This window comes from Arctopsyche grandis, chromosome 11 (genome assembly GCF_051622035.1).
Source record: "Arctopsyche grandis isolate Sample6627 chromosome 11, ASM5162203v2, whole genome shotgun sequence".
NCBI lineage: Eukaryota > Metazoa > Arthropoda > Insecta > Trichoptera > Hydropsychidae > Arctopsyche > Arctopsyche grandis.
The window spans coordinates 22,171,761-22,199,056 of NC_135365.1; the positions used below are offsets into that span (position 1 = coordinate 22,171,761).

General features: G+C 32.7%; 1 protein-coding gene across 2 annotated transcripts; it reads left to right on the top strand.

Annotated features, from left to right (window-relative positions):
* The first annotated feature begins 5,832 nt into the window (after nucleotides 1–5,832).
* Nucleotides 5,833–27,227, top strand: LOC143918698 (uncharacterized). Of its 2 annotated transcripts, XM_077440691.1 has the most exons (10): nucleotides 5,833–6,063; nucleotides 15,661–15,699; nucleotides 17,385–17,591; nucleotides 17,845–17,957; nucleotides 19,806–19,948; nucleotides 21,015–21,176; nucleotides 25,306–25,513; nucleotides 25,584–25,740; nucleotides 25,816–26,121; nucleotides 26,211–27,227. In XM_077440691.1, the coding sequence occupies exons 1-10, from the start codon at nucleotides 5,989–5,991 to the stop codon at nucleotides 26,520–26,522; spliced, it is 1,722 nt and encodes a 573-aa protein (XP_077296817.1). In that variant the 5' UTR covers nucleotides 5,833–5,988; the 3' UTR covers nucleotides 26,523–27,227. The 2 variants fall into 2 exon arrangements, with proteins under 2 accessions (XP_077296817.1, XP_077296816.1); XM_077440690.1 differs by lacking the exon at nucleotides 21,015–21,176 and having other exon boundaries at nucleotides 5,865–6,063; nucleotides 26,211–27,225.
* Nucleotides 27,228–27,296: the final 69 nt, after the last annotated feature.

Here is a 27,296-nt window from a genome sequence, read left to right on the forward strand (position 1 = left end):
AATAGAATGATTTCAAAAATGCCGACGATGAAGCTACGAGGGAAAAATCTACCCGTATTTAGATATGATGCAGATAAATTTGTTGATTTCTGTGTGAATGCGATGCACATGTTGCACATGCCTCTGGCCGACCCTGTCCAAGATAATGTAAAAGGGTGAAAGGAAGATAGGTGGATGAAATTATTAAAATGTATGGGGTGAGATGGAGAGTTGTGCATAATGGTCCGTACGCACCAAACCAACGACGATTTTGGGCCAACTTTTAAAACCAGTAGCGTACAAAATATTGAAATAAAAATTAAATAAAAAAATTGAAATTAAATATCAAAATTAAGCTAACGAGCGATATTGAGCTAAAATTAGATCATCGTTGATGTTTTGAATCACAACAATGTTTTGAATTACGAAGATATGCATTACAACCAGAGAAATATTATAATTACGAGCGAAAAAAGCCTTGTTATTGTTTCTTATAAGTCGTCAAGATACACTACTGTGTTTCCCCCTTCGGAAATATTTAACCAATGACGATTTTGGGCCAACTTTTAAAACCAGTAGCGTACAAAATATCGAAATAAAAATTAAATAAAAAAATTGAAATTAAATATCAAAATTAAGCTAACGAGCGAGATTGAGCTAAAATTAGATCATCGTTGATGTTTTGAATTACAACAATGTTTTGAATTACGACGATATTTTTTTTATTTATTTATTTAACATATTAGCCACAGTGACATTACAGAGATCTCCAACGCGTCGCTGTGGCCGGTCATTCAGTAATAATAACATGATAACAGTAATAATAACTTATAATAATAACAATATTAACACAACATCATTAAAATCATAAAATCATAAAAAAAAGAAAAAACATAGATAAAGTAATAACAATCATTAATATTTATAATAGGCAAAATCAACCACTGGCATTCCTCAACATCCACTCAACCAGATTAGTATATTTTATATTGAAGAGGTCAATCTCACCAGAAATCCTGTTAAGCAGATATATCGCTCTAGATATAGGAGCCGTTGACAACATATTTGTGCGAGCTACAGGAGGAACAAACAAATCACAATTTCTCAAGTCCCTGAATTTACAAGGTGCATTAAACCTAAATTCCTTTAGAACCTGAGGATTGTGTATTATCCCATTCAACAGCTTAAAAAAGTGTCTTCCCAGTAACATATTCCGACGAGACTCCAATGAGTTGAAACCTAACGCCCCTAATAGGAATGCACTAGGATATAGCCAAGGATAATAACCACACTGTTTCAAATAAAGATATCTGAGAAACCGTTTTTGGATTCTCTCAATCTTCAATGAATGAGGTTTATGGGTAGGATTCCATATAATAGAAGAAAATTCTAGAATACTACGTACTAAAGATTCATAAAGAATTTTAAGCACCAACGTACTCTGGAAAGGTTTGCTCTTAAAGACTCTTAATAAGACTCTTAATAAAACTCTTAGTAAGAATCCCAGCATTTTTGTTGCACGCAAACAAATATTTTCTATGTTTCGTTTAAATTGAAAATTATTCGAGAACAAGACCCCCAAATCACAATATTCATCTACAAACTTTAATTCAACACCACTAAGGCGATATGGATAAATCAAGCGATTTGAAGATCTTGTCACATCGAGAACACTGCATTTTTGAATGCTAAAAAATAATTTATTATCGACAGACCAACTTGACAGCGCATCTAAGTCCAATTGGAGAAGGGCTGCGTCACTATGAGACTTAACTGTCATAAAAAGCTTAAGGTCATCGGCGAATAAAAGATAGTCTGAATACTTAATTATTTTTGAGATGTCATTAATGTAAATTAAAAAGAATCATGCACAGAGTCGTCAAGCCAGGTTTCCGTTAGTACCAGGATGTCAGCACATTGAATAGCCGAGTTAGAACCTAATTCATCCAGTTTAGATTTAAGGCCTCGTACATTTTGATAGAAAATGCTTATATTATGCATTACAACCAGAGAAATATTATAATTACGAGCGAAAAAAACCTTGTTATTGTTTCTTATAAGTCGTCACGATACACCAATGTGTTTCGCCGTCGATGAAATATTTAACAAAAAAAATGTCGGTGATTTGTCAAAGGGTTTTTTTTTCTTTCGTCGAAATAAAATTAATAATCACACATTATCCGATAAATTTTACCTCTGAGATGGATTTAATTATTTGATTTATTTCGACGAGAGAAACAATTGAAGACAAAAAAATTTCCTTTGATAAAACCGACAACGTCTCGGGTTGAAACCATCACTCGGTCACCCATACTAACACATGATATATGCTCAGTAACTGCGCATTACGGGGAAGTAAAAATAATAATTCTTTGATTTTTTTTTCGATCTTAGTGCGTATCTACGTAAGTCAAAACATCTTCGACAAACAAAAGTTGAGGATTATCTGAATGTGATTGTTGATGATCTAATTTTAGGTCAATCTCGAAAATTTATTTAAATTGGGCATGTTCTGTTTTAACTTTCAATATTTTATTTTAATTTTAATATATTGATTATAATTTTATTTTGATATTTGAATTTAATTTTAATATAATAATAATATTTTTAATTTTGATATTTAATTTCAATTTTTAAATTTAATTTTTATTTCGATATTTTGTACGCTACTGGTTTTATCCTGATGGTTAAATCGTTGGACCAAAATCGTCGTTGGTTTGGTCCGTACGCAGCAATTGATGATCATTGATGATAATATACATACATACATATGTGTATAGCAACCGGTTAATAGTGCAGTTTACTTAGAATGGAAGATTTGCCATAGAAAATTATTTTACAGTAGCAACGTCGTTATTTGTCGAATGTGTAAACAATGCCGAAAATACATATGTACATTCTAATAAAAACCTTGCCTTTCGTCAGGTCTGCTCGTAGGTGTTATTTTTCGTGGATGTTTGTTGAATGAACGCTAAATGCTTTTGGCAATGGCTACTGACGTAGCTGGAATATCGTTGGCAATTAATAATATTCGGATGATATCACGCGAGCTGAATGTGGAACGCCTTCTTCGTCTTCTTCAAACACCCTGACGTTTAGCATAATTGTGCCAAACCGCAATTTTATAGCACTCTAAATCAGAAAACAATACTCAATTCTAAGCTGTATACGTAGTATAATAATCAAGGAGTTCCAAATCGAGTATTTTAGGGCGGATGGTCATTAGGGCAATGGTAAATAGCAGTAAATGTTCCAATAGTGTTGAATGCAAGATATCAATAAAACCGGTCTCCGTGACGAGACAGAATGTTAAATTACAGAAAACGCAATTATCGGAAGGCAAAGATCGAAAATCAAAAGATCTTAAGTCGAAAGATCAAAAAAAAATGGTGCATGGTAAACGGTACATACTCACTTAATTTGCGCGAGCAGGATACAACAGGAACAAGAGGAACATGCTTTTCCTCCCGTATTCTGCGCGCGCACATTAGTACGGGAGGAAAAGCATGTTCCTCTTGTTCCTGTTGTATCCTGCTCGCGCAAATTAAGTAAGTATGTACGTGAGTATGTACCGTTTACCATGCACCATTTTTTTTGATCTTTCGACTTAAGATCTTTCGATTTTCGATCTTTGCCTTCCGATATTTGTGTTTTCTGTAATTTAACATTCTGTCTCGTCACGTAGACCCCAATAAAACAATAGCCAGATCGCCTCAAAAAAAATTACCCTTATGACTAGACTGCGGATAGAGACCGTGCTTTTTTCCAGGAATCGGGGTGGTTTGGCTCTATTTACAAAGCTAGAGTACAAAAAAAAAGGTTGGGCGAACCTTTTACAACAATTGAACAATAGCATTTACAACAATTGAACAATAAACGGCGCGGTGTGGATCCGGCCTCTACATATGACTAGACACCGGATAGTCACAGTGCTATCCATTGTTCCATTGTTGTAAATACTTTGTAAAAAAGGTTCGGCAAACCTTTAACAATGCATTTACAACCTTTGAACAATACGTGGCACCTTCTGGGTCCGGTAACTACTTATGACCATCCGATGTCTAGACTCATAATTAGACACCGGACCCAGAAAGTGCCGCGTATTGTTCAAAGGTTGTAAATGCATTGTTAAAGGTTTGCCGAACCTTTTTTACAAAGGATTTACAACAATGGAACAATGGATAGCACTGTGACTATCCGGTGTCTACTCATAATTGTAATTTACCGACAAATGAACCGACAAAAAAAATGGATTAACCTACATAGATTGAATCATAAATAATTAAAAATAAATCTCAGGTGAATAATGTTATATAAAAGTGTTAAAGCATGTAAATTCGTAAAAATAAATAAATTTTATTTTTTATTTTTAACAAATCATATTTACTAATTTAAATTTTGGACTATTTGTAAACCGATTGTAAACCGGTATACCGGTATTGCAATCCCTACTAAAATATAAAGCGTATTTAATGTTCATTCTAGTTTATTCTTTGAGTGTCATGAATACTATTCTTGTCATACTGTCATGGAATTCTTGCATCCCACAAACATGTATGTATGTTTCACGTACTAGGAAAATATCGTCATTACATCTCTTCAACATGTTTTGTAACGACATACACCAAAAAAAAGTAATAATGGCACAATATGAGACACATTCATTTATTGACACATTCACTGTACTTCATGTTTCATTTTCATACGTTTAGTTATTATATGAGTTGGATGTTATGTGGATAAAGGCTAAACACCCAAGCAAATTAAGTGGATCTTGATTAAATTTTTGTCTAATTACCATTCTACTAAATATGTGATTGGGTGTTGTATCAGATTTCTCTAGGTTGAGAAAAAACTGTAATTGAATACAGATATTTCATTATGAATTTGACATTAATGACAGATAATATTTTTCTAGTGAAAATACAATAAAACATTTGTATTTTTAGTCATTTATCTTCAAACTGGTTAAATTTGATTTATGATACAAAATATGAACCTGTAAACATGTTACATTTAAAAAAATGTGTTTCCTGTTTACTCATTGTTAAGCTACACTACAGTTTCGTTATTGATATATTATACTTCTAAAATTGACCAGATATTTGTGAAAACGTATTATAATTCATCTTTAAAATTATTTTTTCAATAAATTATAATTTTGGGCTATCTTTGGGTCTGGATCTATTTTAATGAATGAAATGAGCAAAAACAAAACAAAAAATCGACAGAAAAGCGTCGAACCGGAAGTTGGCAATTAAGTTTGGCAGTAAAGCCAGAAAACAATATAAACATTTGACGAATTACACGTTGTCACTAATGAACGAGAAAGACCGCAGGAAAATAATACGCGTATGTGGAAAATTCGAGAAAATTTCCAATTGTTAAACTTACCAATATAGAAACTGGATGCTAGAAATTTGTCTACGCTTCGTGAACGAAAATAGTCTGAATAGTTTCGAGCGATATCTTAATATTCATTACAATACCTCGAAACTTTAGATATTTAGAGCGAATCGACGATAATATAATCGACGTTTATAATTGAAAGCTAAATTGTTTGGAGTTTTCCAATTAAAATGATTATTTTAATTAAAATCAACATCCATATGTTAATGCTTCAAGTTGCAAAATTATAAGTTTATTTTGAAAGTGTTTATGTACGTATTATATGTATGTAGATAATATTCAGCATGAAGATGACCCAAATATACGTGTAACTATGTACATATGTACATACATCCTGCAATTGCATCTCTCAACGCAAGATAACCTTGTTGGAACATCGAAAGTGCAGAAATATTTAATGCATCGGTCATCTCTGGCCAAAATTAATATTCGGTCATGGTTTGCGTGGTGAAGACGAAGAGTGGGGGAGACGGGAGCTCCCGAAGGTGGCGGGGGATCTTCCAACGGCGTGGCCAAAACTCAGAGAGACGCCGCACGGACGCCGTCACCTTCGGACGAACGAACCCCCTTAAGCCCCCCGTCAAAACAACCCCTTTCAAAATGGTGTACGAGAGTGACTTCTACACCACCCGCAGACCAGGCACTTACCGCCCATCGACGTCTTACTCAGTATCGGTAAGTCGCATCCTTCAAGTTAAAAGTGTTTATTGTCGAATTCTTCCCCCCCCCCCTTATCAACATAAGTGTCCAAAATCAGCATGACTGTGATTAAAGTATGACATGTCCATATTTTCAGTGTTGTTTTGAAGAGAAAAAGAGAAAAAAACCCCTAATTAAAAGAGTAAATACTTTAATTATGGTTGTACGGATGAAAATCTTTGTTGGCATACATTTTAGGTGCATTCTGTAGTGTTTGAACAATTAAAATGCCAATTCTATTATAATTAATACACACGAATATATTTCCCTTTTTTCAATACTTTATGAGTGCGTGGTTCGAGTGAGCGTTGTTATGGCCTTATCGGTACATGAAGAAAATGGCGTACATTTGTACATATTTGAATCTTTGCGTCGACATATAATATATTACGAAGCGAAATATAATAAGCTACGCGTATTTCAGTCAAATTTATATGAATAATATGTACATATAATAAAAAATCATATCAAAATAAAATTTTATTTTAAATTAATATGAAACGTCAAAATGCCGTTTGAGTTTTTGGTCTAAATGTAGCTTTTGCCGACAATTACAAAAACTTTTATATTCACGTGCATTCTGCAATGTAAAATTAAATCATTAATTTATTTGGTGCACTTTTTCATCGCTTTTAATATGAATTGGGGGTTTTGTGGAATTTTGCACGCTTTACGTTCGACCAAAAATTCAGTGAAATCTATCTTCAATTGAACGCTGTATAAACATCCACGTTTGAAATAGGAAACGCGCGTTTATTTTGGAATTCGGCCAAAAGGAAAATAAATAAATTCCACGCCGCCACCAACCGTTGAGCAAATTGCGTAAAAGTTCCGAAATCGTACGTTTTATTATTCAATTGTTTATATTTGTACTGTATTTTATTGTATTTTGGCCATAACTTCATTTCATATCATAATTGAAAATATGTAAAATAAAAGCTTTAGCTTCAGCTTTTACGCTTGTTAACTAAATTTAATTTTAAATAATATAAACCTGAGGGGGTAGCTTCTGAGATGTGCTTATTTTGTAATGCCTTACAAATATTATGTGCGTGTTACCCTTTGTCGATTGAATTTAAAATAAATTCGTATCTGAAAACTCATTTTCCTCTCTCAGCAATGGAACAAACATGCGGTAGACTCGTTAGCTGAGTGAAATTATTCCGGGCCACTCATAACCGCTAATGTTGCCTCTGTTCTTCTGCTACTGGCGTACATATCTCCGTCTCTTCTCTTCTTCTCCCTCCACGTTGGCAGGGTCAAATTAAAAAAAGGATTCTGTAAGCGGCTGCTAAGATTTCAATCTCGGAAACATTTCAGCCGTCCAGCACTCCAAATTTAGACAGCAGCTCGGAACCGCTATCGAGCCCACAGCTCATAAACCGCTGAACAAAACCAACCAATAAAACGATAATTTACACATAATTTGCGAAATTTTACTTAAAATTCACAGAACGTAATTACCCCCTCTTCAATTCAGTAATGTTGCTGGAAAATTGAGTTTACTTTGAGTTCAAGGAAAATTCCATCCTATTCAAAGAAGTCATATTCTATGGCAAATTTGTGAATAAATAAATAAATATTCAGTCACACTCAATATGTATGTGATATATTCCTTTTTAAAAGTTTTATGTAAAGTAGATGCTAAAAAAAGTTATACGGTAGATCTGTAGAGATACATATGTACGTCCTCTTATGAAAATGTTCAATTTCTCTTTCAAGTTAGACTGCGTAACGTTATGACGCGACAAAAAGTGATAGATGAGTTCTTGGAGATAAATTCGCTAATGAGAGAAGCATTACGAAAAATAAATTTTGGCGTGCCATCTTCTATCAGGTGAATAAATAAACGTTAGAGTCGAGTGCCGTGTGTAATGTTTTGGAAACTTTTCAAAACGCTTTTAGTTATTGCCATAGTAATGTGTAAATAACGATACGAGCAAGCGACGATTTATTTGATAGATAGCGAAAAACATCTTTTCATTATCATCGCAGATCATAAATTTGCACTATTTGTACTTTTTTTTCGATGAAATCAACCATGTCTCTTGTCTTCACTTTACACGTGCTCTTTCGTTCAGGTTTTCTTTAAGATGTCAGATACAGATACTAACAACCAATTTACAATACATTTACATATACCTATGCAGGGCCGGTCTAAAACTCCCGTCAACTTCTATCTTCTATATATAACAATTGTTCAGTAATAAGTAGAGCTACGGGAAATGTGAGTGGATCGGTAAATGTGCATATGACTCGAATTGAATCGGCATCATTCTCTGGCATTTTATCTGGAATTTGATTAAACACGTTTATTTATGTTCTTGTTAATCAACATACATCTCATTTATAAGTGAAACGAAAGTACACTTGATTTATTAAAATAATAATATAAAGACCAAAGTCTTAGTTCGTGGACTCTTTTTTATAGTGCAAGTGTAAAACTATGATGAATTTTGATATACATATAAGGTAACGGTAAACGGATTATTGCGCACATTGCGATCGCGCGCACGATAATACGATCAATGCCACAAAAATCGCGAATACGGAATATCTGGCACTTGAGTTCTCGTTAGTACAATATTTCGCGTGGGTGGCTTTCAATTGATGAAGTTTTTCGGTGCCAGATGTTCCGTGATCGAGATTTTAGTGACGTGCACGAGATCGCTTTTTGCGGAATAATCACCGAACCATAAGATAACAATACCATTCATCTTCTGAGATCCAATCTTCGACAATTTTTTTTACTAGCCTCTTCTTACTTCACTTTCGATTTTTTATACATTAATACACTTTCAATGCTTTGCGAAGGTGGCGAGGAGGAAAATAAGTCCCACTCTCCTCTCTGGGGATAAAAATGATTTGAACTAAAATGTGAAGGAAATTAGATTGTTTTATAAAATTTATTCAAAATTATTTCAAGCATCAAAAATTTATCTTCTGGAATAAATTATTAAGCCACCCACATTATAATAAATATGTGGGTGGCAGTAAAAGATGTGAAAATAATTGTTGAAGGATCAATAAAAAACTATTGAACATTGGGTATTTAATGAAAAATGGTACTGATAATTAGAGGTAGGACCGTAAGCGTGCGTTTTCCAGGAAACAGGGCGTTTTGGGTCTATTTTCCAGGAAATAGAGCAAACTACAAAGCTAGAGTGCAAAAAAAAGGTTCATAATAAAAATGAACAATGCACGGCGAACAATAAACAAAGAACGGCACTCTTCCGGTCCTACCTCTACTGATAATGGTTACAAACTTGGTAATAATAACGGGTCTAAACTTGTTCCACACATTTGAAATATACAGAGAATGATGCAACACGTGGAATATGCACATTTGCCCCATGTCTGCTTTCCATTAATTCGTATTCACCCATATTTTCGGTGAATGTGCAAAGGTCGGTAGCCATCACCTGCTCACATTTAACGTAGCAGATCAACAGTGGGTTGCACCTGTGTGTTGGATGGGGAAGACCAGCCCATTTTTGTGGATCGGCCCTGCATACCCGTCGATGGGCTCGTCGACTAACCACAGCATTGTTCTTGTGGCCATTGCAGAACAGGCACACCCCACTGGACTGGGAGAAGGTGCCATTCGTGCCAAGACCCAGCCTAGTCGCAGATCCGGTAACAGCCTTTGGAAGACGAGAAACAGTCCAGCCGCGTCAGAAGAAGTTGTTTATCCTGAGTCCTCAGGGCAGGGCCAGTATTAAGCCGAGCCAGGAAGTGCTCAACCGGCCCATCAAGGAGTACATCTCAGCCAGGGACATCACCAGGGCGAAGGTGTTGTCTGCTGTGAGGAAGCAGGACCTCATCTTGGATTCTGGCGCTGAAAGGGCAGCCTTGCCCGACAGGCAGCACATGGACGTAGTGCTGCCCCAGCTTCACAGGACCATGCCAGTCAGAGAAAAGACCAGAGTCTTCTACAGCAACTATGCCTCTTATTAAAATACAGAAGAAAAAACAAATCGCTCTCGTATTTAAAAACACCCACTTACTAAAAACCTAACAACCCCTACCCAACAAAAAAAAGAGAAAAACCAAAAAAAAAAAATCGATTTAGTTACGCTAAAAGCTTCAGGTTGCACACCTAATTAACACACATGCATGTAGTATCTATTATTACTTTCGGTAAATATCCGTCGCCATTTTTTTTGTAAATGTACACATTTCCCTAGCTTCGGATGTTTACCGTTATGTTTTTATTTGTCGCAAACGCTTCTTATACTACTTTGTACATATGATTTGATTTCAACGTTGGATTTGTAAGCTGTAGATATTTTATGAGCTTCTCCGAAATTTTCCGTAGACGGTTTTGAGCATGATTTTTTCCCGTTGATTTTCTACACATGATGTTTATTTATTTTTTTCGGAATTTAATGCAGGTCCTGTCAATAATGTATTCGAGAGCAGATTTTTGAGTAAATTTGTCAAAGTTTAGCTTCCAAAGAGATGCAATGTGTCAAGCGTTTAACTAAAAAAAACCGGTTATTTGATTGAAAATATGGTTTACTAGTGGTTTTAACCGGCTTTGCTCGGTATTTCTAATTTTATTTGTAATATAAACCACTTAAACATGGCTAATGTAATAGTAAACATTGATTTGTTTTTTTATTAAATTTATTTGAATCGAAAAAGAATAATATTCAACGATATCGATATCGTCGTTGTAGAAACTTTGATTTGTTTTCGATGCTCCCACCCAAACTTTACATAGTTACAAAGTTTCTTTCGAAATAATATATTAGATTATAACATATTTCAAAATAATATTATTCAAATTGATGATACAATAATAATATTTCGTAAAAATATTCGAACAAATTGAGCAAATTGAGGAAAAAATATGTTTTCATATTCAGATTGAACTACTGTCTACTTTTGGATAAGATTAAATTGTCGGTTTTTGTACCACGTTCATAATATCTTACAATTTTCGTATTTGTTTCCGAAATAAAACGCGAAAATGTGAAGATATGCTGAGTAGTGTTTATCTTCCAAACAAAAGTAGTCCAAGGTTTTTTTTGGACATGTTATATCTGTCTCTGCGTTTGTTGTTTGTTATGTTCACTTCGATTTCAACAGCAGGAATTCCATAAGCTTATATTCCAGGGAAATAGTTATGTATTTCAAATCCGGTCGTTCCACAGCTTTTAGCAATTAACTTTCAAAAACGAACAGTCGCGAATTTCTAACGAACGAATAACGCTTTTGATCTCCGCTTTCGCACAATTTTTATGATTTCCACGACGCAAAACGCTTATTTTATACTAGATATCTATTTAAGATTTGTATTTTTTTATGGGACACAATTTGACTTCCAACATTCGAACGCAAATTGCTTAGAATCCAAACGATAATAAAAGCGCCTTTGATTGTTGGCTAATTTTGTGCAATAATGTATCGCTATCAATGTATACGTAATTTTATAAAAAAAATGTAGATGTCTTAAAAGAATAAAGGTGATTTTTATTTTAAAAAAACTAGAACAAAGTCTATTTTATTTTCAACGACTCATTTATGGCATAACTTCAAAATTTTTAGACAAAAACCAATGAACTCACACACTTTGTCTTTGTTTCGCAGAATTGGAAACTATTTTAAGTTTTTTTTTTTTGTTTGTGTAAGTATTACAAAAATGGTTTTGGCAGCTGAATTGATGAAAATCAACATCGTCCATTTTCATTTACAACAAAACACCAACAAAGATTTTCATTTATTTATACTTTCTTTACGTATTTCAATTTATTTTATTTCATTTGTATTTTCAATGTACGTATGTAAAATAAAAAATAAATGAAATGTAGTAATCAATAATCATAGAGAATTTCTTTATGGCTATACAATTCAGAGGCTCTCAAGTGCGGCTACTAGAACTAGACCAACAACCCGTAAAAAGTATAAGAGTGGGTACTTACATATTTACACACTTCTAAATATAATTTTATATAAAATATCTTAAAGCTAAATTAGAAGTATTAATTACACTGTTCGACAAATGACGGACTTTTTTTTGGTTTGGTTTTTTGAGACGAGATATGACTTTTCTTATAGATATATGCCCAGTGAACACGAATCTGGTAATAAAAAAAATGTTGATTGGCTCGAGATTCAGAGATATATGTGTTTTTTAAATCGCGCGATTTTTCTATATCTTGATGTTGTTCGGTCGATGTCTCAAAATATGTCAATTTCCGGTTTAAAATGAATATTGGAATATGTAGTCGGGTATTTTATCTTTAATTTGTAATAAATTTCAGCTTTCAAATCTCTCTAAGTAGTCGTCCAGTTCAAATCAAAAGTCAAAAGTACGTATTTTCACTTGGGATTTTTTCCCACTGTTAATACTATTTTATATTGAGTATTTTCTATTGAAACATGTTTATTGGGATAGTTTTCTGGCCACACTATTTTTTATTTTCGTTTAAAAGTATTTGCATTTACAACAAAACGCCAACAAAGATTTTCATTTATTTATACTTTATTTATATACCTACATTATGTATGTTCATTTATGTATGCATGGTTGTGCCAAGTCGCTTGGTTGAAAAATCATTGTTTTTTTTTTTGTATTTTTATTTTTCTCGAGTTTACCTTTTCTGGTATAACTAACCCTTTAACGACGGGTCGGTGCTTTCCGTCCTTCCGATTAAAAACATTTTTTTGTCGCCTTATATCCCATCGTACACTCACACACACACCATATGCAGCACACACCAAACCTCCTGTTTCAGTTTGAAAATGTAACAAGTATGATATTATAAAATAAAACGAGAACGACAGAACACAGCCAACGATAGATTATATACACCACGCAGCGGGAAAACACCGTCCGGCGGTCGTGAAAGGGTTAAAAATAGAAAAATTTAAATGCATATCGAAGAATGGTACTGTAGAGCGAGATTGTATGGGGAAAAAACAATGTTGACGGTGTATTTTTACAGACGCCCAGGCACTACGTAGTCTTGGACACCCCGGACAGACCACGTCGTGCTGATGAGCAGTACTCTTACTCGTACAACACTTCCACCGAGAGCCGAAGCGGATCTGGAGCACCCCATGTCTCCAACTACTCCTCGACCACCGAAAGGCGCTATGGAAATGCCCCAGGATCCAACTACAACTACTCCACTGAACGCTCGTCCAGCTATGGAGATGGTCCAGGAAGCTACCGTGCCAGTTACAGCTCCTCAACGTCTGGTCGCTTGCCTCATGGCACTACTTACCGCCACTACTCCTACAGAGTCTAACTTGAAACTAGAAAGATACTTTACATAGTAGCTTGAAAGCATTGTACTAAAAAAATAAAGAATATGGAGCTTCACTCACATACCCAAGTAGTACAATCGCCAAAATAACGTTAAAACTAATACCCATATTCGCAGGAGCAATGCCTTTCATATATATGTATAGTCAGTCGATCGAACTTATATATTTTTATTAATACAAAATAATATTTTTATAATAGGATTTATAATCGAATACTTGTATCAAAAAATGTGTTTTGGCGGGATCTGTTTATTTATTTTTGTATTGGTTGAATAAATGTAATCGCTTCAGTCGCTTGGCCGTCGAATTGTATTGTTTTATTTCTGATGGATCGAATTGGCATGGGACAAACTGAAACATGGAGACATTGAACCAAATTACAGACGCGACCCGAATCTTCCCCTCCTCGGCCCTGTCCATTTGACGGTCATTGGCCATGCTGATCCCATGTTGTGACTAAACTGTGCTTTATTTTAGATCCAATCTCACAAGCTTTGACTTTATTGACCGATGACCGCTTTCACACATATAAAATATTTCTAAAATATCATTTGGGTAAAAATTTACAAACCATGAACCAGATGGAATATGAAATATTAATGCAATCTTGCTTAAAACTACACATAATCATTTTTGTATAATTTAGATTAAAATTTAACAATAGTACATGCATATATGTACATATGTATTATTGCTATACTTAATTTAATTTACTAAAGCATTACGAAAATACATACTAATTATGAATATGATCTAAATTTGTTACTATACTCAATTTTGAAAACAATAGACGTTCATCTCATAGACAAAAATAAACACTTAATTCAGAATTCAAAAGAAGCAAATTTAAAACTTTTTTGTTTATAATTGTGTCCACGATAGAAAACTAATATCTATGTCTGAAGTAAATTGATATTATATGATGTGATATTAATTAATAAATGGACGTTTTTCATAAGGATTATTAACGGAAAACAGGCTAATGCAACGTTGTAAGATTTATAATAATAAATTGAGAACAATACGTTTCCATAAAACTTCTCCAATTGGGAGAAAACTTTGCAGAGGTGTTTCCAATGATCTATGTTTCTTGGGTCTTTTCGAAAACAGAAACCAGAGGCATGAAGCCCTTCATAAACCAAATTGATTATATTACGAAATTTGTAAAAAAAATATCACATTGTACTAAAAAGATTCTCTAAATTGAAATATTTCACACGTGGTGTAGATTTTTTAAGGAAACTACATCCATTAATGAAGCTCAGAACATACATACATACATGGATCAAGTAGATAAAAAAAGTCTCTAATTTTATTTGCTCATTGTACATATTTAGTGTAAATGAGAAGACATGGTGATAGAAAATCCCTAAATTTAGAACATATGCATCTCTGTTGGATCAAATCATTGAGCAAAAGCTAAAGGTATAATGCAGTGCTTATATAATATATGGATGAATATTTGTTGGAAACAATCAATAGCTTTGAAGCTAGTTCCAAAATTGAATTGAGCTTGATCCAAATTTATCACCAATTTGAGGAATCCGTTTCCTTATAAACTCCAAAACAAGCAACTAAATACTCAATATTATTTGAGATGATTTAACATATGTGCATACATAGACTGTGGCTATTTTAACGTCATCAGTGACATGCAGAATCGGTAAATTTGTGTAATTTAATTCTTTCAAATTTTCAACTTCACAATTTGCATAGTAAAATAATCAATTCGAAAATACATATATAAAATATATTTTGAAAACAAATTGGCTCCGATCCCTCTGGCATTGATCCATCAACAAGATCAAGTTGTAAATCACACTTTGATAAGTCATAAATAGTTATGATCAGATTCTCTACAATTTCATAATTTTATATACATATGCAGTTTTTCATTACTAGATAAATATGAAATTTTGATTGACACATGTAATGTAAAAATACCACGCTTTAAAAAATATTTAATATACATTATGTTGAAGCAAAAACAGAAAACATATGGTAAGTATTTATTTATGTGTATATACTGCATTGAACGTGTGATACATATTGAATATTCAATATTAAAATAAGTATTATAAAAGGTATGTATAATAAAACTGTAATTATAAAACACGAGTCAGCAATAGTGAGACATAAGCTGATTGTAAATGTTGTGTGGAATTTAAATATTTTCGATATCACCATTTGATTGATTGAAAATTGAAGACTTTATTGAATGTAAATTTATATTTTCCATAAATAAACCTGTCTGATGTCATCAATTACACTTCAACTTGACGACTGATCGTGCAGGTTCCACTGAGATATATTCCAATCCATAGCCTTGGAAAGGTGAGACTTTTATATTTTATACATTTATATTGTACATTACACATATTTATGTGCTATTTAAGATGAAATTGTAATAATTGGATATTGGAGTATTTATTTTAACTTGAAAAAAAGGCATAAACCATAAAATAGTGAAGAAAATTATAGTAAAGAATTCTAAAGAATGTTGGCATGCTGAAGCGAATTTTTCGGTATGCAAACTAATTAATTTCAGACGATATTTATCTAAAGGCAAATTTTACAAGATTTAAGTTACGATTAATTTATTACTCTGTTGTACTAAGATCAAGATTGTGCGTTAGAAAAACAGCTAATGTAGATCAAATCGAGGTATATTTATTATTAAGATATAAGGTAACTAACCACTTTGATATAAAGTCAAAAAATAACATCAATAGAAGTTTCGCGTGCCAACAATGGTTCACTTATAATTGATAACGCTATTTGCGCTAACTTTTAAATTTAAAACTAAATTTATTAGCTACTTTAGACAATTACTGCAATATCTTTCTTATTTTACTATATTTAAATTTCATTTTCGTTCGTGAATCAATAAATATTATAATTATTAAATCAAAATCATCTTTGATGACACTGCAAAACCTTAAGTAAACACATATTATATTTAAAATTAACTTGTATTACTCTCCAGTGCAATATATTATATATATTATACTTATTTATAATATACAACATACATATGTACTTTTTGACATTTTTATATAAGATAATTAAGAGGGCTGTACACCCGAAACCTTAATTTTGTTGCCGTTCCTTTCTTCGATACATATTTTGAGTGAATGCAACAATATATATCAATATATATATTGAGTGAATGCGACAGTTGCGCTTCGACCAGATAATACGTATTTTAAATCGACAAAATCGAAGTTTCGTATTCTCCTATTTTCTCCTCCAAAAATGGACCAATTTTTAAAAAAATTTCATCATCAGTATGAGAAAGATATTTTCTGTGCAACTATGCGCGTATTTTTTTAAAAATCGACCGTTACATAAGTACGCTGGACTCTTTTCGTAGGTGTAAAAAAGAGGTGATTTTATAGATGTTTGGCGGCTCCTAGCTCCTATAAAAAATAACTAATCAAAAAAATAAAACGATAGATGCATCCCAATGGTGGATATCCATAGCATATTAAAAAATAGTTTCTCTAGTGCCATAATTGAGGAAGGGAGAAGTGTAATACGTTTGTATGGACAAGGCGCTGGTGTCCAGCCCTCTTAATAACTTCATTACCTCATAATGTTAAGTGTGTAATTGTTTATTATTTGATTGTATAAACTTATAAACTAAGACGCTATTTAGTTACACACTTATTTTAAGATTTCCATCGAGTGTAAATTTAATTTCGAAGTATGATTCACACAATACAATTATAGAAATTCGACCGAGTTTCTCAGGTACATACCTACATACCTACATAGAAAGCAATATATATATTTCGAAACGTCCCGACGTAATTTTGTCGGGAATTCTTCACCAGTGAATCGTTTTCAAAGAGTTGTTATATTTAGCAGTATAGCTATGATGACGTCTAATTATTTATATCGCACCGAGGAGTGTTTGGCAAACGCTCGAGCATTCATATTTAAAATAAAGTAATACATATATACGGATCATATGCTGCAAACATTTGGTGAAAATTGCATGTGTATTGCATTTCCAGGTCCATGCCGTGTCCGCGTACTATCCGACGTACGTGCCGGGCGGGGGGCAGAGGCTGATAATGTCCCGTACGGCGCCCCATAAGATCGTCACCATCCGTGTTCGCCCCTCAGTGGTCATCAGGGAGCTGGATCGTATCGAGCACAAGCATCGTTCATCCATAGGATACTCCGCCACCGAAGAATTCCTATGCTCCAATACCTCTAAGGTTAATTTTTAATAAATCATTTTTGTTCTCATCTTCTTCCGTATAAACAGCTTGCATGTGAGAATTTAATAGCTCGAGAATATGTAAGTATATGTAAAAATAGTAAAAAATATCGTCCAAGTTAAAATACCATGTATACCGAATTTGGTGGTACTTGATTGAAAACAGAAGATTTGTATAGAAGAATAGTAAACAAACATTCATTTTTATATTGAAAAAATGTACACAGTATTCACTTATGTTTTACTTTTAGGATTGGGAAGATGAAAGTCGCAAAATAAGAGCGCAAACTTCCGCTCTTTTGCAAAGGATCCACAATGCTGTGCCACGTGCAACCAGCGTAGCACCCATTACCACTCTTTCCAGGTACATTATTATATGTTACAATCATAGATATAGAATACCATAGATACGCCCTGACGCCGTAAGCCGATCACCCTGTTAGACCATGCACACACAAAAAAAAGTACAGATCATGCACCCTCTAGTGCTAGTTAGCTAGTTAGCTTCTAAGTAGGAATGTTGATTGACATTTTTCGAAAATGCCAACGTGTTCAGTGAAATTGTGTTACAATTACTCAAGAAAACATATGTAAAAAGGCGGATGGCATCACATATAGGGTTGCCAGATGATAATTTGATAAAGGAGGGCAGATGGGTCTAAAAAAGAGGATTTTCTGTAAAAAAGGAGGACATTCAGAAATTAAACGAATTTTTTTATATTGTTTTACTTTATTTTAATCATATTTAGCTGAGCTGCCAATTTTGGAAAGAAGTTCTTGGTTTTTTAACAAATAATTATAAAAATCTTCACATGTCATGTTTTTGAAGTATTGAGTAAGAATTAAAGATTTAACTGACTGCACACTTAGTCTATTCCTCTCTTTGCTCCACTGAGTATTAATCAGTGAAAAAACTCTTTTCACATTTGCGTTATGTGCCCTTATACAAAAATAAAACTCGCAGATCTTGAGCAGTTCTGAGAAACATTCAATGTTTTTAACACTTTTGAAGTAGATTGTCCACTGCTCGTGCAACTTCAAATCATAATTTGCTTCATCTTCATCTGATTTTGATTTAAGGAATGAAATCAAGTTACAAAATTGATCGTGTAGCTTAACATCGTCAATCTCTATACCTCTGATGCTCGAGAACTCAATGCATGAAACTAAATCATCATATTTTAGGTTTTCGTTCTCTTTCAGCAATGTCATCCACTCAAAACATTTGAAATCTTCCAAGGGTATCATCCATTCCATCAAGTAATCTTCACAAGCCTTGTAAACACTGAAAAATTCGTCGGAAATGGACTCGTTTCACGAAGTCATTATCACGAAGCTGTTCTCTTACACTTAGTGGCAAAAAATTGTTGTTTCTCCGATTACGAAGCATATGAAGTACGGATTGAAGTATCTTTGAAATTTCCAGAACGGAATTATGTATGTTCCGCCAGTCCCGCCCGATGTTTTTAACAAAAAGGAGGACTTACAGTAGGTAAGGGAGGACGGGAGGACAAAACATGGAAAAGGAAGACATGTCCTCCTTTTGGATTCCATCTGGCAACCCTAATCACATATCATATCTAAGAATTAATATATAATGTCTTCAATTATAGTAGTATTTTAACATATAATGAAATATCGGCACGATGTATGTAGTCTTCTATGCACTGATGGAACAGCGGTCGACAACCTCTGCCACATGTATATCTTGTTGACACTGAAGGAAATTCAGAAATCGACATTAAGTTTAAAACTACAAATAATGAACTAAATATTAAAGTGTCAGCTTTAAAATTGATTCTTGTGGAAGTTACTAATGTGTAAATATTGTAATAGTTAATGATGGTTTTATTATAGTAACATACATTTGTAGTTTAATATAGTGTGTATAGCTAAATATTTTTTCTTAATATGGCTTTATTAGTTTGGTTTACTGTCTCGCGGAGTGTCTAATAAAATAAAACTTCAGTGCATTTACATATACATAAACTGGTTGCTGACCACTGCCGACTGCTGCGTTTCTTCCTTTTTTTTACCATTTCACCGATAGTTAAACCCCCCGCACCCCTCAGTTAGTGGCGACAAGATCTCCAACGAAATTTGTATGTAATGGTATATCTAGGTTATTCTACATCTATGGTTACAATACATATTGAAACTATAACTGAACATATGTACACGCATTAACTGAACTGTAACTCCCTAACTTCAGGTACAATGATCCGATTTTACCAGCGATATCGTCCAAATTCTCTTTTGAGAATTATCTCGATCGTATGGTAATGCCCATAAGGAATGTGGCGAGGGACATTATCAGCAGGTCGTGGTACCCGGAGCCACTGAAGAGGTTCACAGGTATATTATATGGAATACAAAACGTGACATAAGATTGAATACATAATTTATAACCGAATCCACGTCTTATTCCTTGTTTCAAAAGATTGGTAAATCGGCAATCGTATACAATAACACGAATCGTATGGATACTTGCGTTTTATTAAAAATCTTTTAATTTTAATGTTATATGATGGCCGATTTGAAAGATTCGTATCACTATCTCGTAACAATGAGATATACATATAATTATTTTTGATGCTTTTGATGTTTATAGTAGATCTGTTTATATATCCATGTTGATTATTTTACCCATAACATAATATTACCAAATATAATTGGATTGCAATGTTATAATGGTTTTTATAATGTATACCAATTGGTATAAATATATACCAATAACACTAATGGTTTTATATAATTCGTACATAAAACATATTGATGTGAATAACTTTAAATATTACATAAGTATTCTACATATAACTATATTTTGTTTCCCCGTAGATAACTCAGTAACTTATTTCCAATAACTTGTTAGGAAAAAGAATATTTAGGGTGTAACTAAGTATGTTTGCACTTTGGATTTATCAGTTTACAAAAATTGTGGTATTTCAATAAATGCAAATCTCATGTTTAAAAGAAATATAATTAATTTGATTATATAACTTTTACATGATTTAATGCATTTAATGTAATACTACAAAAAATTGATAAGTGAGTGTCACTTTAAGTATTTCATATAAATATTATATATGAATTTAATCCAAATCGGTCTCATTTAACTACTTCATTTATTGCTAATCCAAGATCGTTTCTGAAGACCATTCAGTATAAATAGATTCCTTTATAATGGGCAAAAGTGGATTTCTAATTATGAACTCAACATTATGTATTATACATACAGTGTGTAAATGAAAAATAATTCATTGTAAATATACCATCCTCATGAGTTCATTCATTTTTCACAAAAATTATGTTTATTTTATATTATTTTTATATAAAAATGTATGTATTTGTAATTAGAACATACCTCTTTTTCTCTTTAATCAACCGTCTGACAATTCCTGGTTTGGAACCGATCCGATAGGCCGTACTCATCTGTCATGCGTCAAGTATGCCGGTCCAAAGGCTCAATCTACCCGTAGACCTATGTACCATGAAATGTCCATCAGAGACGATGTGAACTTGCTGTCGTTCTATGCCAAGAACAGACTTGCAGCAGTCGGTTTGGCCCTCGAATCCGTCACAGGTATTATTACATTTCAAAGCCTAAGCATTGTATCATCTCATTTCTTTTTTACTTTCTTTTTCAATATCAAAAGACGCCGCAAGTGAGCTTTGTAAAATAAAATTAAAAAAAAATACACCATCAAGATTTCTCCCCTGTGGCAAATGCTTTTTTTTCATTTTTATTTAGAATAGGTATCATTTTTATTTTATAATCTATTAATTTAACATTTTAGTAATAATGTAATTCTTTGAATCCTGCCAATTATTATTTATTTAGTATTCATATTCTTTTATTATCTTAATCTTTTCTTCTTTTTTTTTTCATTATAAAACATTGAGATAAAATATATAAAATGTAAATAAGAATTGCTTACAGTTAAATAAGTACTATTTTACATCAAGGCAGAATAAATTTAACATTATTTTGTTCACGATATACAAAATTTAAATGTGCACTTAGTACAGGTGGGCCTAAACTGACTTTCAAAACTCTCTTATTCGGTGAGTGAGATATAAAATGCATGACTATAAACTAAACAAGAATATTGGACTATATTTATAAGATGAGATTGGAAACAAGGTCAAATATATTCTTCATTGATGATTGATTTTGAATATATTAAGTTGTCGATAATCGAATAACTTATCTTAGAAGATTTTGGAATGAATTTTGTGGAATATAATGTTTAATTCAAATATTTTTACTGGAATTTTGATAACTAAGCAGTTATAATTGAAAGTGGTACAAGTCCACCTTTCTTCATTTCGAGAGATATATCATATATTGGGTTTGGTGCAAACGATCGACAAGCGCCAGACAGACTGAACCACAGATTAACTGGATGGCTGCTTTAAACGCAATTCTCAACTTCACGAATGATAGATTGCACATCACATCACGAGTAACCTTTCGATGTGCACAGATTAATTTCTGGCGAGTTTAATAAGGCAAAATTCGAAACTAAAGTATCAGAAGCACAGAACGTATACAGGGTAGGTATGTCGGGACTTCGGGTAGATTTCGCTTTAGTGTAAGTGCGAGCAGTACGCACGCATAAGGTACACGTGTCGTTAATCTGTGGTTCAGTCTGTCTGGCGCTTGTCGATCGTTTGCACCGCATCGCATATATTATATATAGATTGGTTTTTCATTCCAAATTTATCTTTTTTTATTTCGAATCGACATTGAAAGGGGTCAATTTGAAATGAAAAAGGTTTAATTTGAAATGAAAAAGGGTCAATTTGAAATGAGAAACGGTCAATTTGGAATTAAAAACCTATATCTCACAAAACATTAAATGTAATGTTTTTCGTTAAACAATATTTAAAAATACTGGTGGCCTGTAATACGTTTATTCTGCTATTCCGAGATTCTGGTTACATCGAATTACAAGAAGTGATAACAATTTGTGAATTAGGTCAAACAGAAATAGTGTTTTTGGAACTGAAAATTGCACTTACACTAATCTCAAATATAACGGCTCATACAGTTTTTGCAAGCCTATTTCACCCTTTTGCAAATGAAATTCATCCTTTTGCAAATGAAATTCATCCTTTTGCAAATGAAATTAATACTTTTGAAAATGAAATTAATTCTTTTGCAAATGAAATTAACCCTTTTGCAAATGAAATTCAATCTTTTCAAAAATCGTATTAAAAAATAAAGAAACCGAATTAAACAATATGTGCTTTTTATGTATTTTAGTTTCAACTTATATTTATATTTGTACATACATAAATAGTATGTTGGACGTTCCAAAATAAAAATAATATTTGCACCTTCTAAATAAATATGTATTTACAAATATAAATATAAGTTTAAACTAAAATACATAAAAAGCACATATTGTTGAATTCGGTTTCTTTATTTTTTAATACAATATTTGTGAAGGATGAATTTCATTTGAAAAAGGGTTAATTTCATTTGCAAAAGAATTAATTTCATTTGCAAAAGTATTAATTTCATTTGCAAAAGGATGAATTTCATTTGCAAAAGGATGAATTTCATTTGCAAAAGGGTGAATTTCATTTGCAAAAGGGTGAAATAGGCTTGCAAAAACTGTATAAAGAATCATCATCGATGAATTCTCTGGCGATATAGACATAGTCTTCAAATTTCCATATTTAAACTAGGAAAAAATGCTTCATAAGTTTGTAACTTCTTCTCTTAATCCATATATGATACGGTTAATGAAATTTAAATTTATTTTTTTATATGATTAAGTTCATTAAACAAAAACAAAAAATTGAAAAATACACTGGAAGTATACACGAGTTTCGGAAAAATATGTTTAGTAGGCCTCGGTAGACTCTTCGAAAAAGAGAGCATCTGATTTGAATCAGTTGGAAAATTGTTAATGAAACTACAGTGTCATATTGAATTTTTATATCGTGAACAAAAGCGCAAATGCATTTAAATCCATTTTCAATTTGAAAACAAAACAATTAAATTCCCCTCTAACTATTCACAGCATACCGTTTGTTGTTAACATTTCCTTAAGCTTTGTGATGGGAAATATTAATGAGTTGTCGAATGTGGTGGATGTTACGAGGGGCGAATAAAATGTAATACCTAACCAAAAGTGTGACCGTGTCTCTTACAGCGGCACCTGACAAGAAGGAACAGCCCGCCTTGGTGGAATGCTCCTAATTATATAACACACATACTATCAACGCATTCATCACACAACACAAAACCATCATCATCATCATCATCACCTAATAAACACAAATACACACATTGAAGTACGTATTTAGTGAAGGTCGAACGCCTTATTATATACGACGGCTTAGACCAACCGTCGATTAAAACCGACTTTTGAAGTTTTTTCTTTTGCCGTGTTTCAAAATAATATAAAATTTTGACTTACAATGTACTTACTCATTTCTGTGATTAGCTTTTTTTATTATAATTACTACCTCATATATAGATTTTTTATTTTGACTGAAAATTTTTAATATAATCATTTTTTGAAACGAAATGTTTATATTATTAGTGATCGTTTGATTTAAGCTTCATATTTTTATAGATTGAGGTGAAAACGTATCACAAAATATAAAGTCAATTATAAATTTCAAATTACATATCGTTTGAGCAACAGGGGATTTTATCTCATTGTTTATTTTTACAATTAATTATTATTACAAACTTTTGTTCTAAAATATTTCAACACATTCAAAGTAGTGCTAATTATTGTTTTAACTTTTAAAATTGGCTTTATAAAAGTTTGTGATAATAATACAAAGTTGCTCTACTAAAGGTGTAATATATATTTTTAATAATGTGATAATTTTTGAGTTATTTTTGCTATAATTAATAAATATATATATATATATGTAAGAGATTTTCAAAACGCTTAATAAATGATCTCTTCTGATGTACATAGAGCAAAAAACATCTCATAAACATTTATACAAAACTCAAAACAAGCACACAAAACAAATTTAAACCAACAAAACAATAAAAAATGTATTAATTTTGCAAAAAATATAAAACAATAAAAACAACTTTGAAATAATTTATTTTTCGCCAACTACCTTAACTCAAGCATGCCATTTTTACGCAAATTAATTTTTATAATAAAAATGCTTTTTTTATTTAACATAACTAATTAAACGTATTTTAAGGATTTAAATTTTTTGAGCTTCGAAATGTACCTGATATATCAATAAGGCTTATTTTGCTGTAGAAAGGCTATATTTAAAAATACTCAATTCACTTATGAATATGAAAGGCTTTCCGCTGTCACCCAAGAATATAACAGTGATTATTACAGTTCGAACAAATAAATTAATAAAAAAAGCTATATGACAGATATTATCACTCTTGTGCATTCTTCAAATATAACTATCAGCATGAAAAAGAAATGTAAATATGGTTAAAAAATAACGACAAACACAATTCCGAGACACTCCTTTGAGAGTCTTACATCAAATATAGATTTTTTCCAAAATACATATATAAAATCTTCAACAATCTACCCTGGGAACGTCACATCTTCGAATTGCGAATGTAAGTCTATCTATTTACAATAAATATAAACGAGCCTTTCACTTATATTCAATATACATACATGTAGTGGATGAAGATTAAATTTCGTATTAAGGCTTTCGAGAGACTCACTAGCATTGTTTTGGAATTTGTATAGTAAAACTGCTGCCTGATCGACCAAGTAGGAAATTCCAACCGCCAATGATAATGGACGATCCTGGCAAAGAATTAAAGGCTGCTAAAGCCGAACGGTTGGAAAGGTTTAGAACCGTTGAACCGTCTCCAGTTGATAACGCTGCTGAAGCAGAACGACTAGCGGAGCGCAAAAAGAAGAGGCAAGAAGAAGCCAAACTTGCCGAAGAAAGGTATGTCGTTCACAATAGAATGTCTCTAGTAATTTTGCAATGCAGGGGATTTCACATAGACAATTTGTAGAGCCATTGCTGAAGAGCTGGCACTGAAGAAAAAAGAACAAGCGAGACGCGATGAAGCAGCCAGGGCATCTGAATTAGCCAGACAAGAAGAGTTGGCAGCACAAGCGGCTTCTGACCGTGCAGCCGAGTTGGAAAAGAAGGCAGAACAAGCTAAAAAGGTACATATTACACCAGTTGTAATCTATGGGTATTCGTTTTTGTAAATTCTTTTTTAATCGGATGGCAAATTTTAGGATGAAGAGGCAGCTAAGCTCGCAGAAGAAGCGAAAAAGGTTGAAGAAGCTAAATTAGCTGAAGAGGCGAAAAAAGCTGAAAAAGCGAAAAAAGCTAGATTAGCCGAGGAAGCAAAATTAGCCGAAGCAGCTAAATTAGCCGAAGAGGCTCGCTTGGCTGAGGAAGCGAAAAAAGCTGAAGAAGCTAAGTTAGCCGAAGAGGCAAGATTAGCTGAAGAAGAAGAACAAAGACAAAAAGAACTTTCCAGATTAGCCGAACTTGAGAAACTAGCCGGTGAGGAACAAGAAGCTGAACTTGCTAGACAGGTTTGTTTGGTTTATTTTGAATTACATATATAATTATATACATATATAATTTTTATAAGATATTAAGGAATCGTTATTGTTGTTTATAGGCATCAGAATTAGCTGAAATTGCCCGTCAAGAGTCAGAATTGGCCGCATTAGCTAAGCAAGAAGCAGAGCTGGCAGAATTGGAAAGACAAGAGGCTGAACTCGCCAACGAAGCAAGTGCCGCTGCTGTCGAGGAAAGCGCACCTGAAGTTGAAGAGCCCGTAGTAGCTGAAGAAATCGAAGAAATCCAAGCTGAGCCCCAAATAGAAGAACCAGAAACCCCCGAAGTGCAAAACGATGAAGACGCGCCACTGATCGAAGAAGTCAGCGTATCACAAGGAGCCGAAGGGGATGTAACAGAGGAAGAGGAATAAGTTTAATATTAAGATATAACCATGTATAAAACTGCCGTTTACTTTTTTTGTTATTATTTTCATGACACTTCCCACTTGAGAATGTTCAGATTGAAACGCACTATGTTGAATAGCAATATATGATGGAAAAATTTACTTTTATGCTTTTCACTATCCAAAAATGATTAATTCGTTAATTGGGATAATGTATAAGCAAACTAATTGAAAATTATCACGTTTTTCTTTCAAATTGAAAATTAACTGCATACTTTACAATATAAATATCGTTTTAATTGATGTCAATCTCGTGAGAAGTTATGTCGGCATTTAAAACCACTTTTCATAATATTCATTATAATAATGATCACATGATCATTAGTTATACATTTCATACTGACGTATTAACAACATTTAAAATACATATTGTTGATTTTATTGTTTTTAAACTTTTGTTGAGTTTTTGTCTTTGTTGTTATGAAAAAATGTTATATTATATTATTAGTTACATTCTATTTGGAGGTGTATTAACAATATAATAATTTAAAACACCAATATCAATCGTTCGAATTGTATATTTAACTGAATCAATGTATTCGAATTGGATCAAATGTAAAACAATAACAAAAATACCTGACAATGGAGAAGTATTCATTCATTGAAATATCAGGTTGAATAATTTACAGCATTTTTTTGAAGAAAAAATAAAACTACAATAATATAATTCATATTTTTTTATTTTGATCATTTCAAATGACAATATTTTGCAGGTATATGGCACCGGGATGAAAATCGATT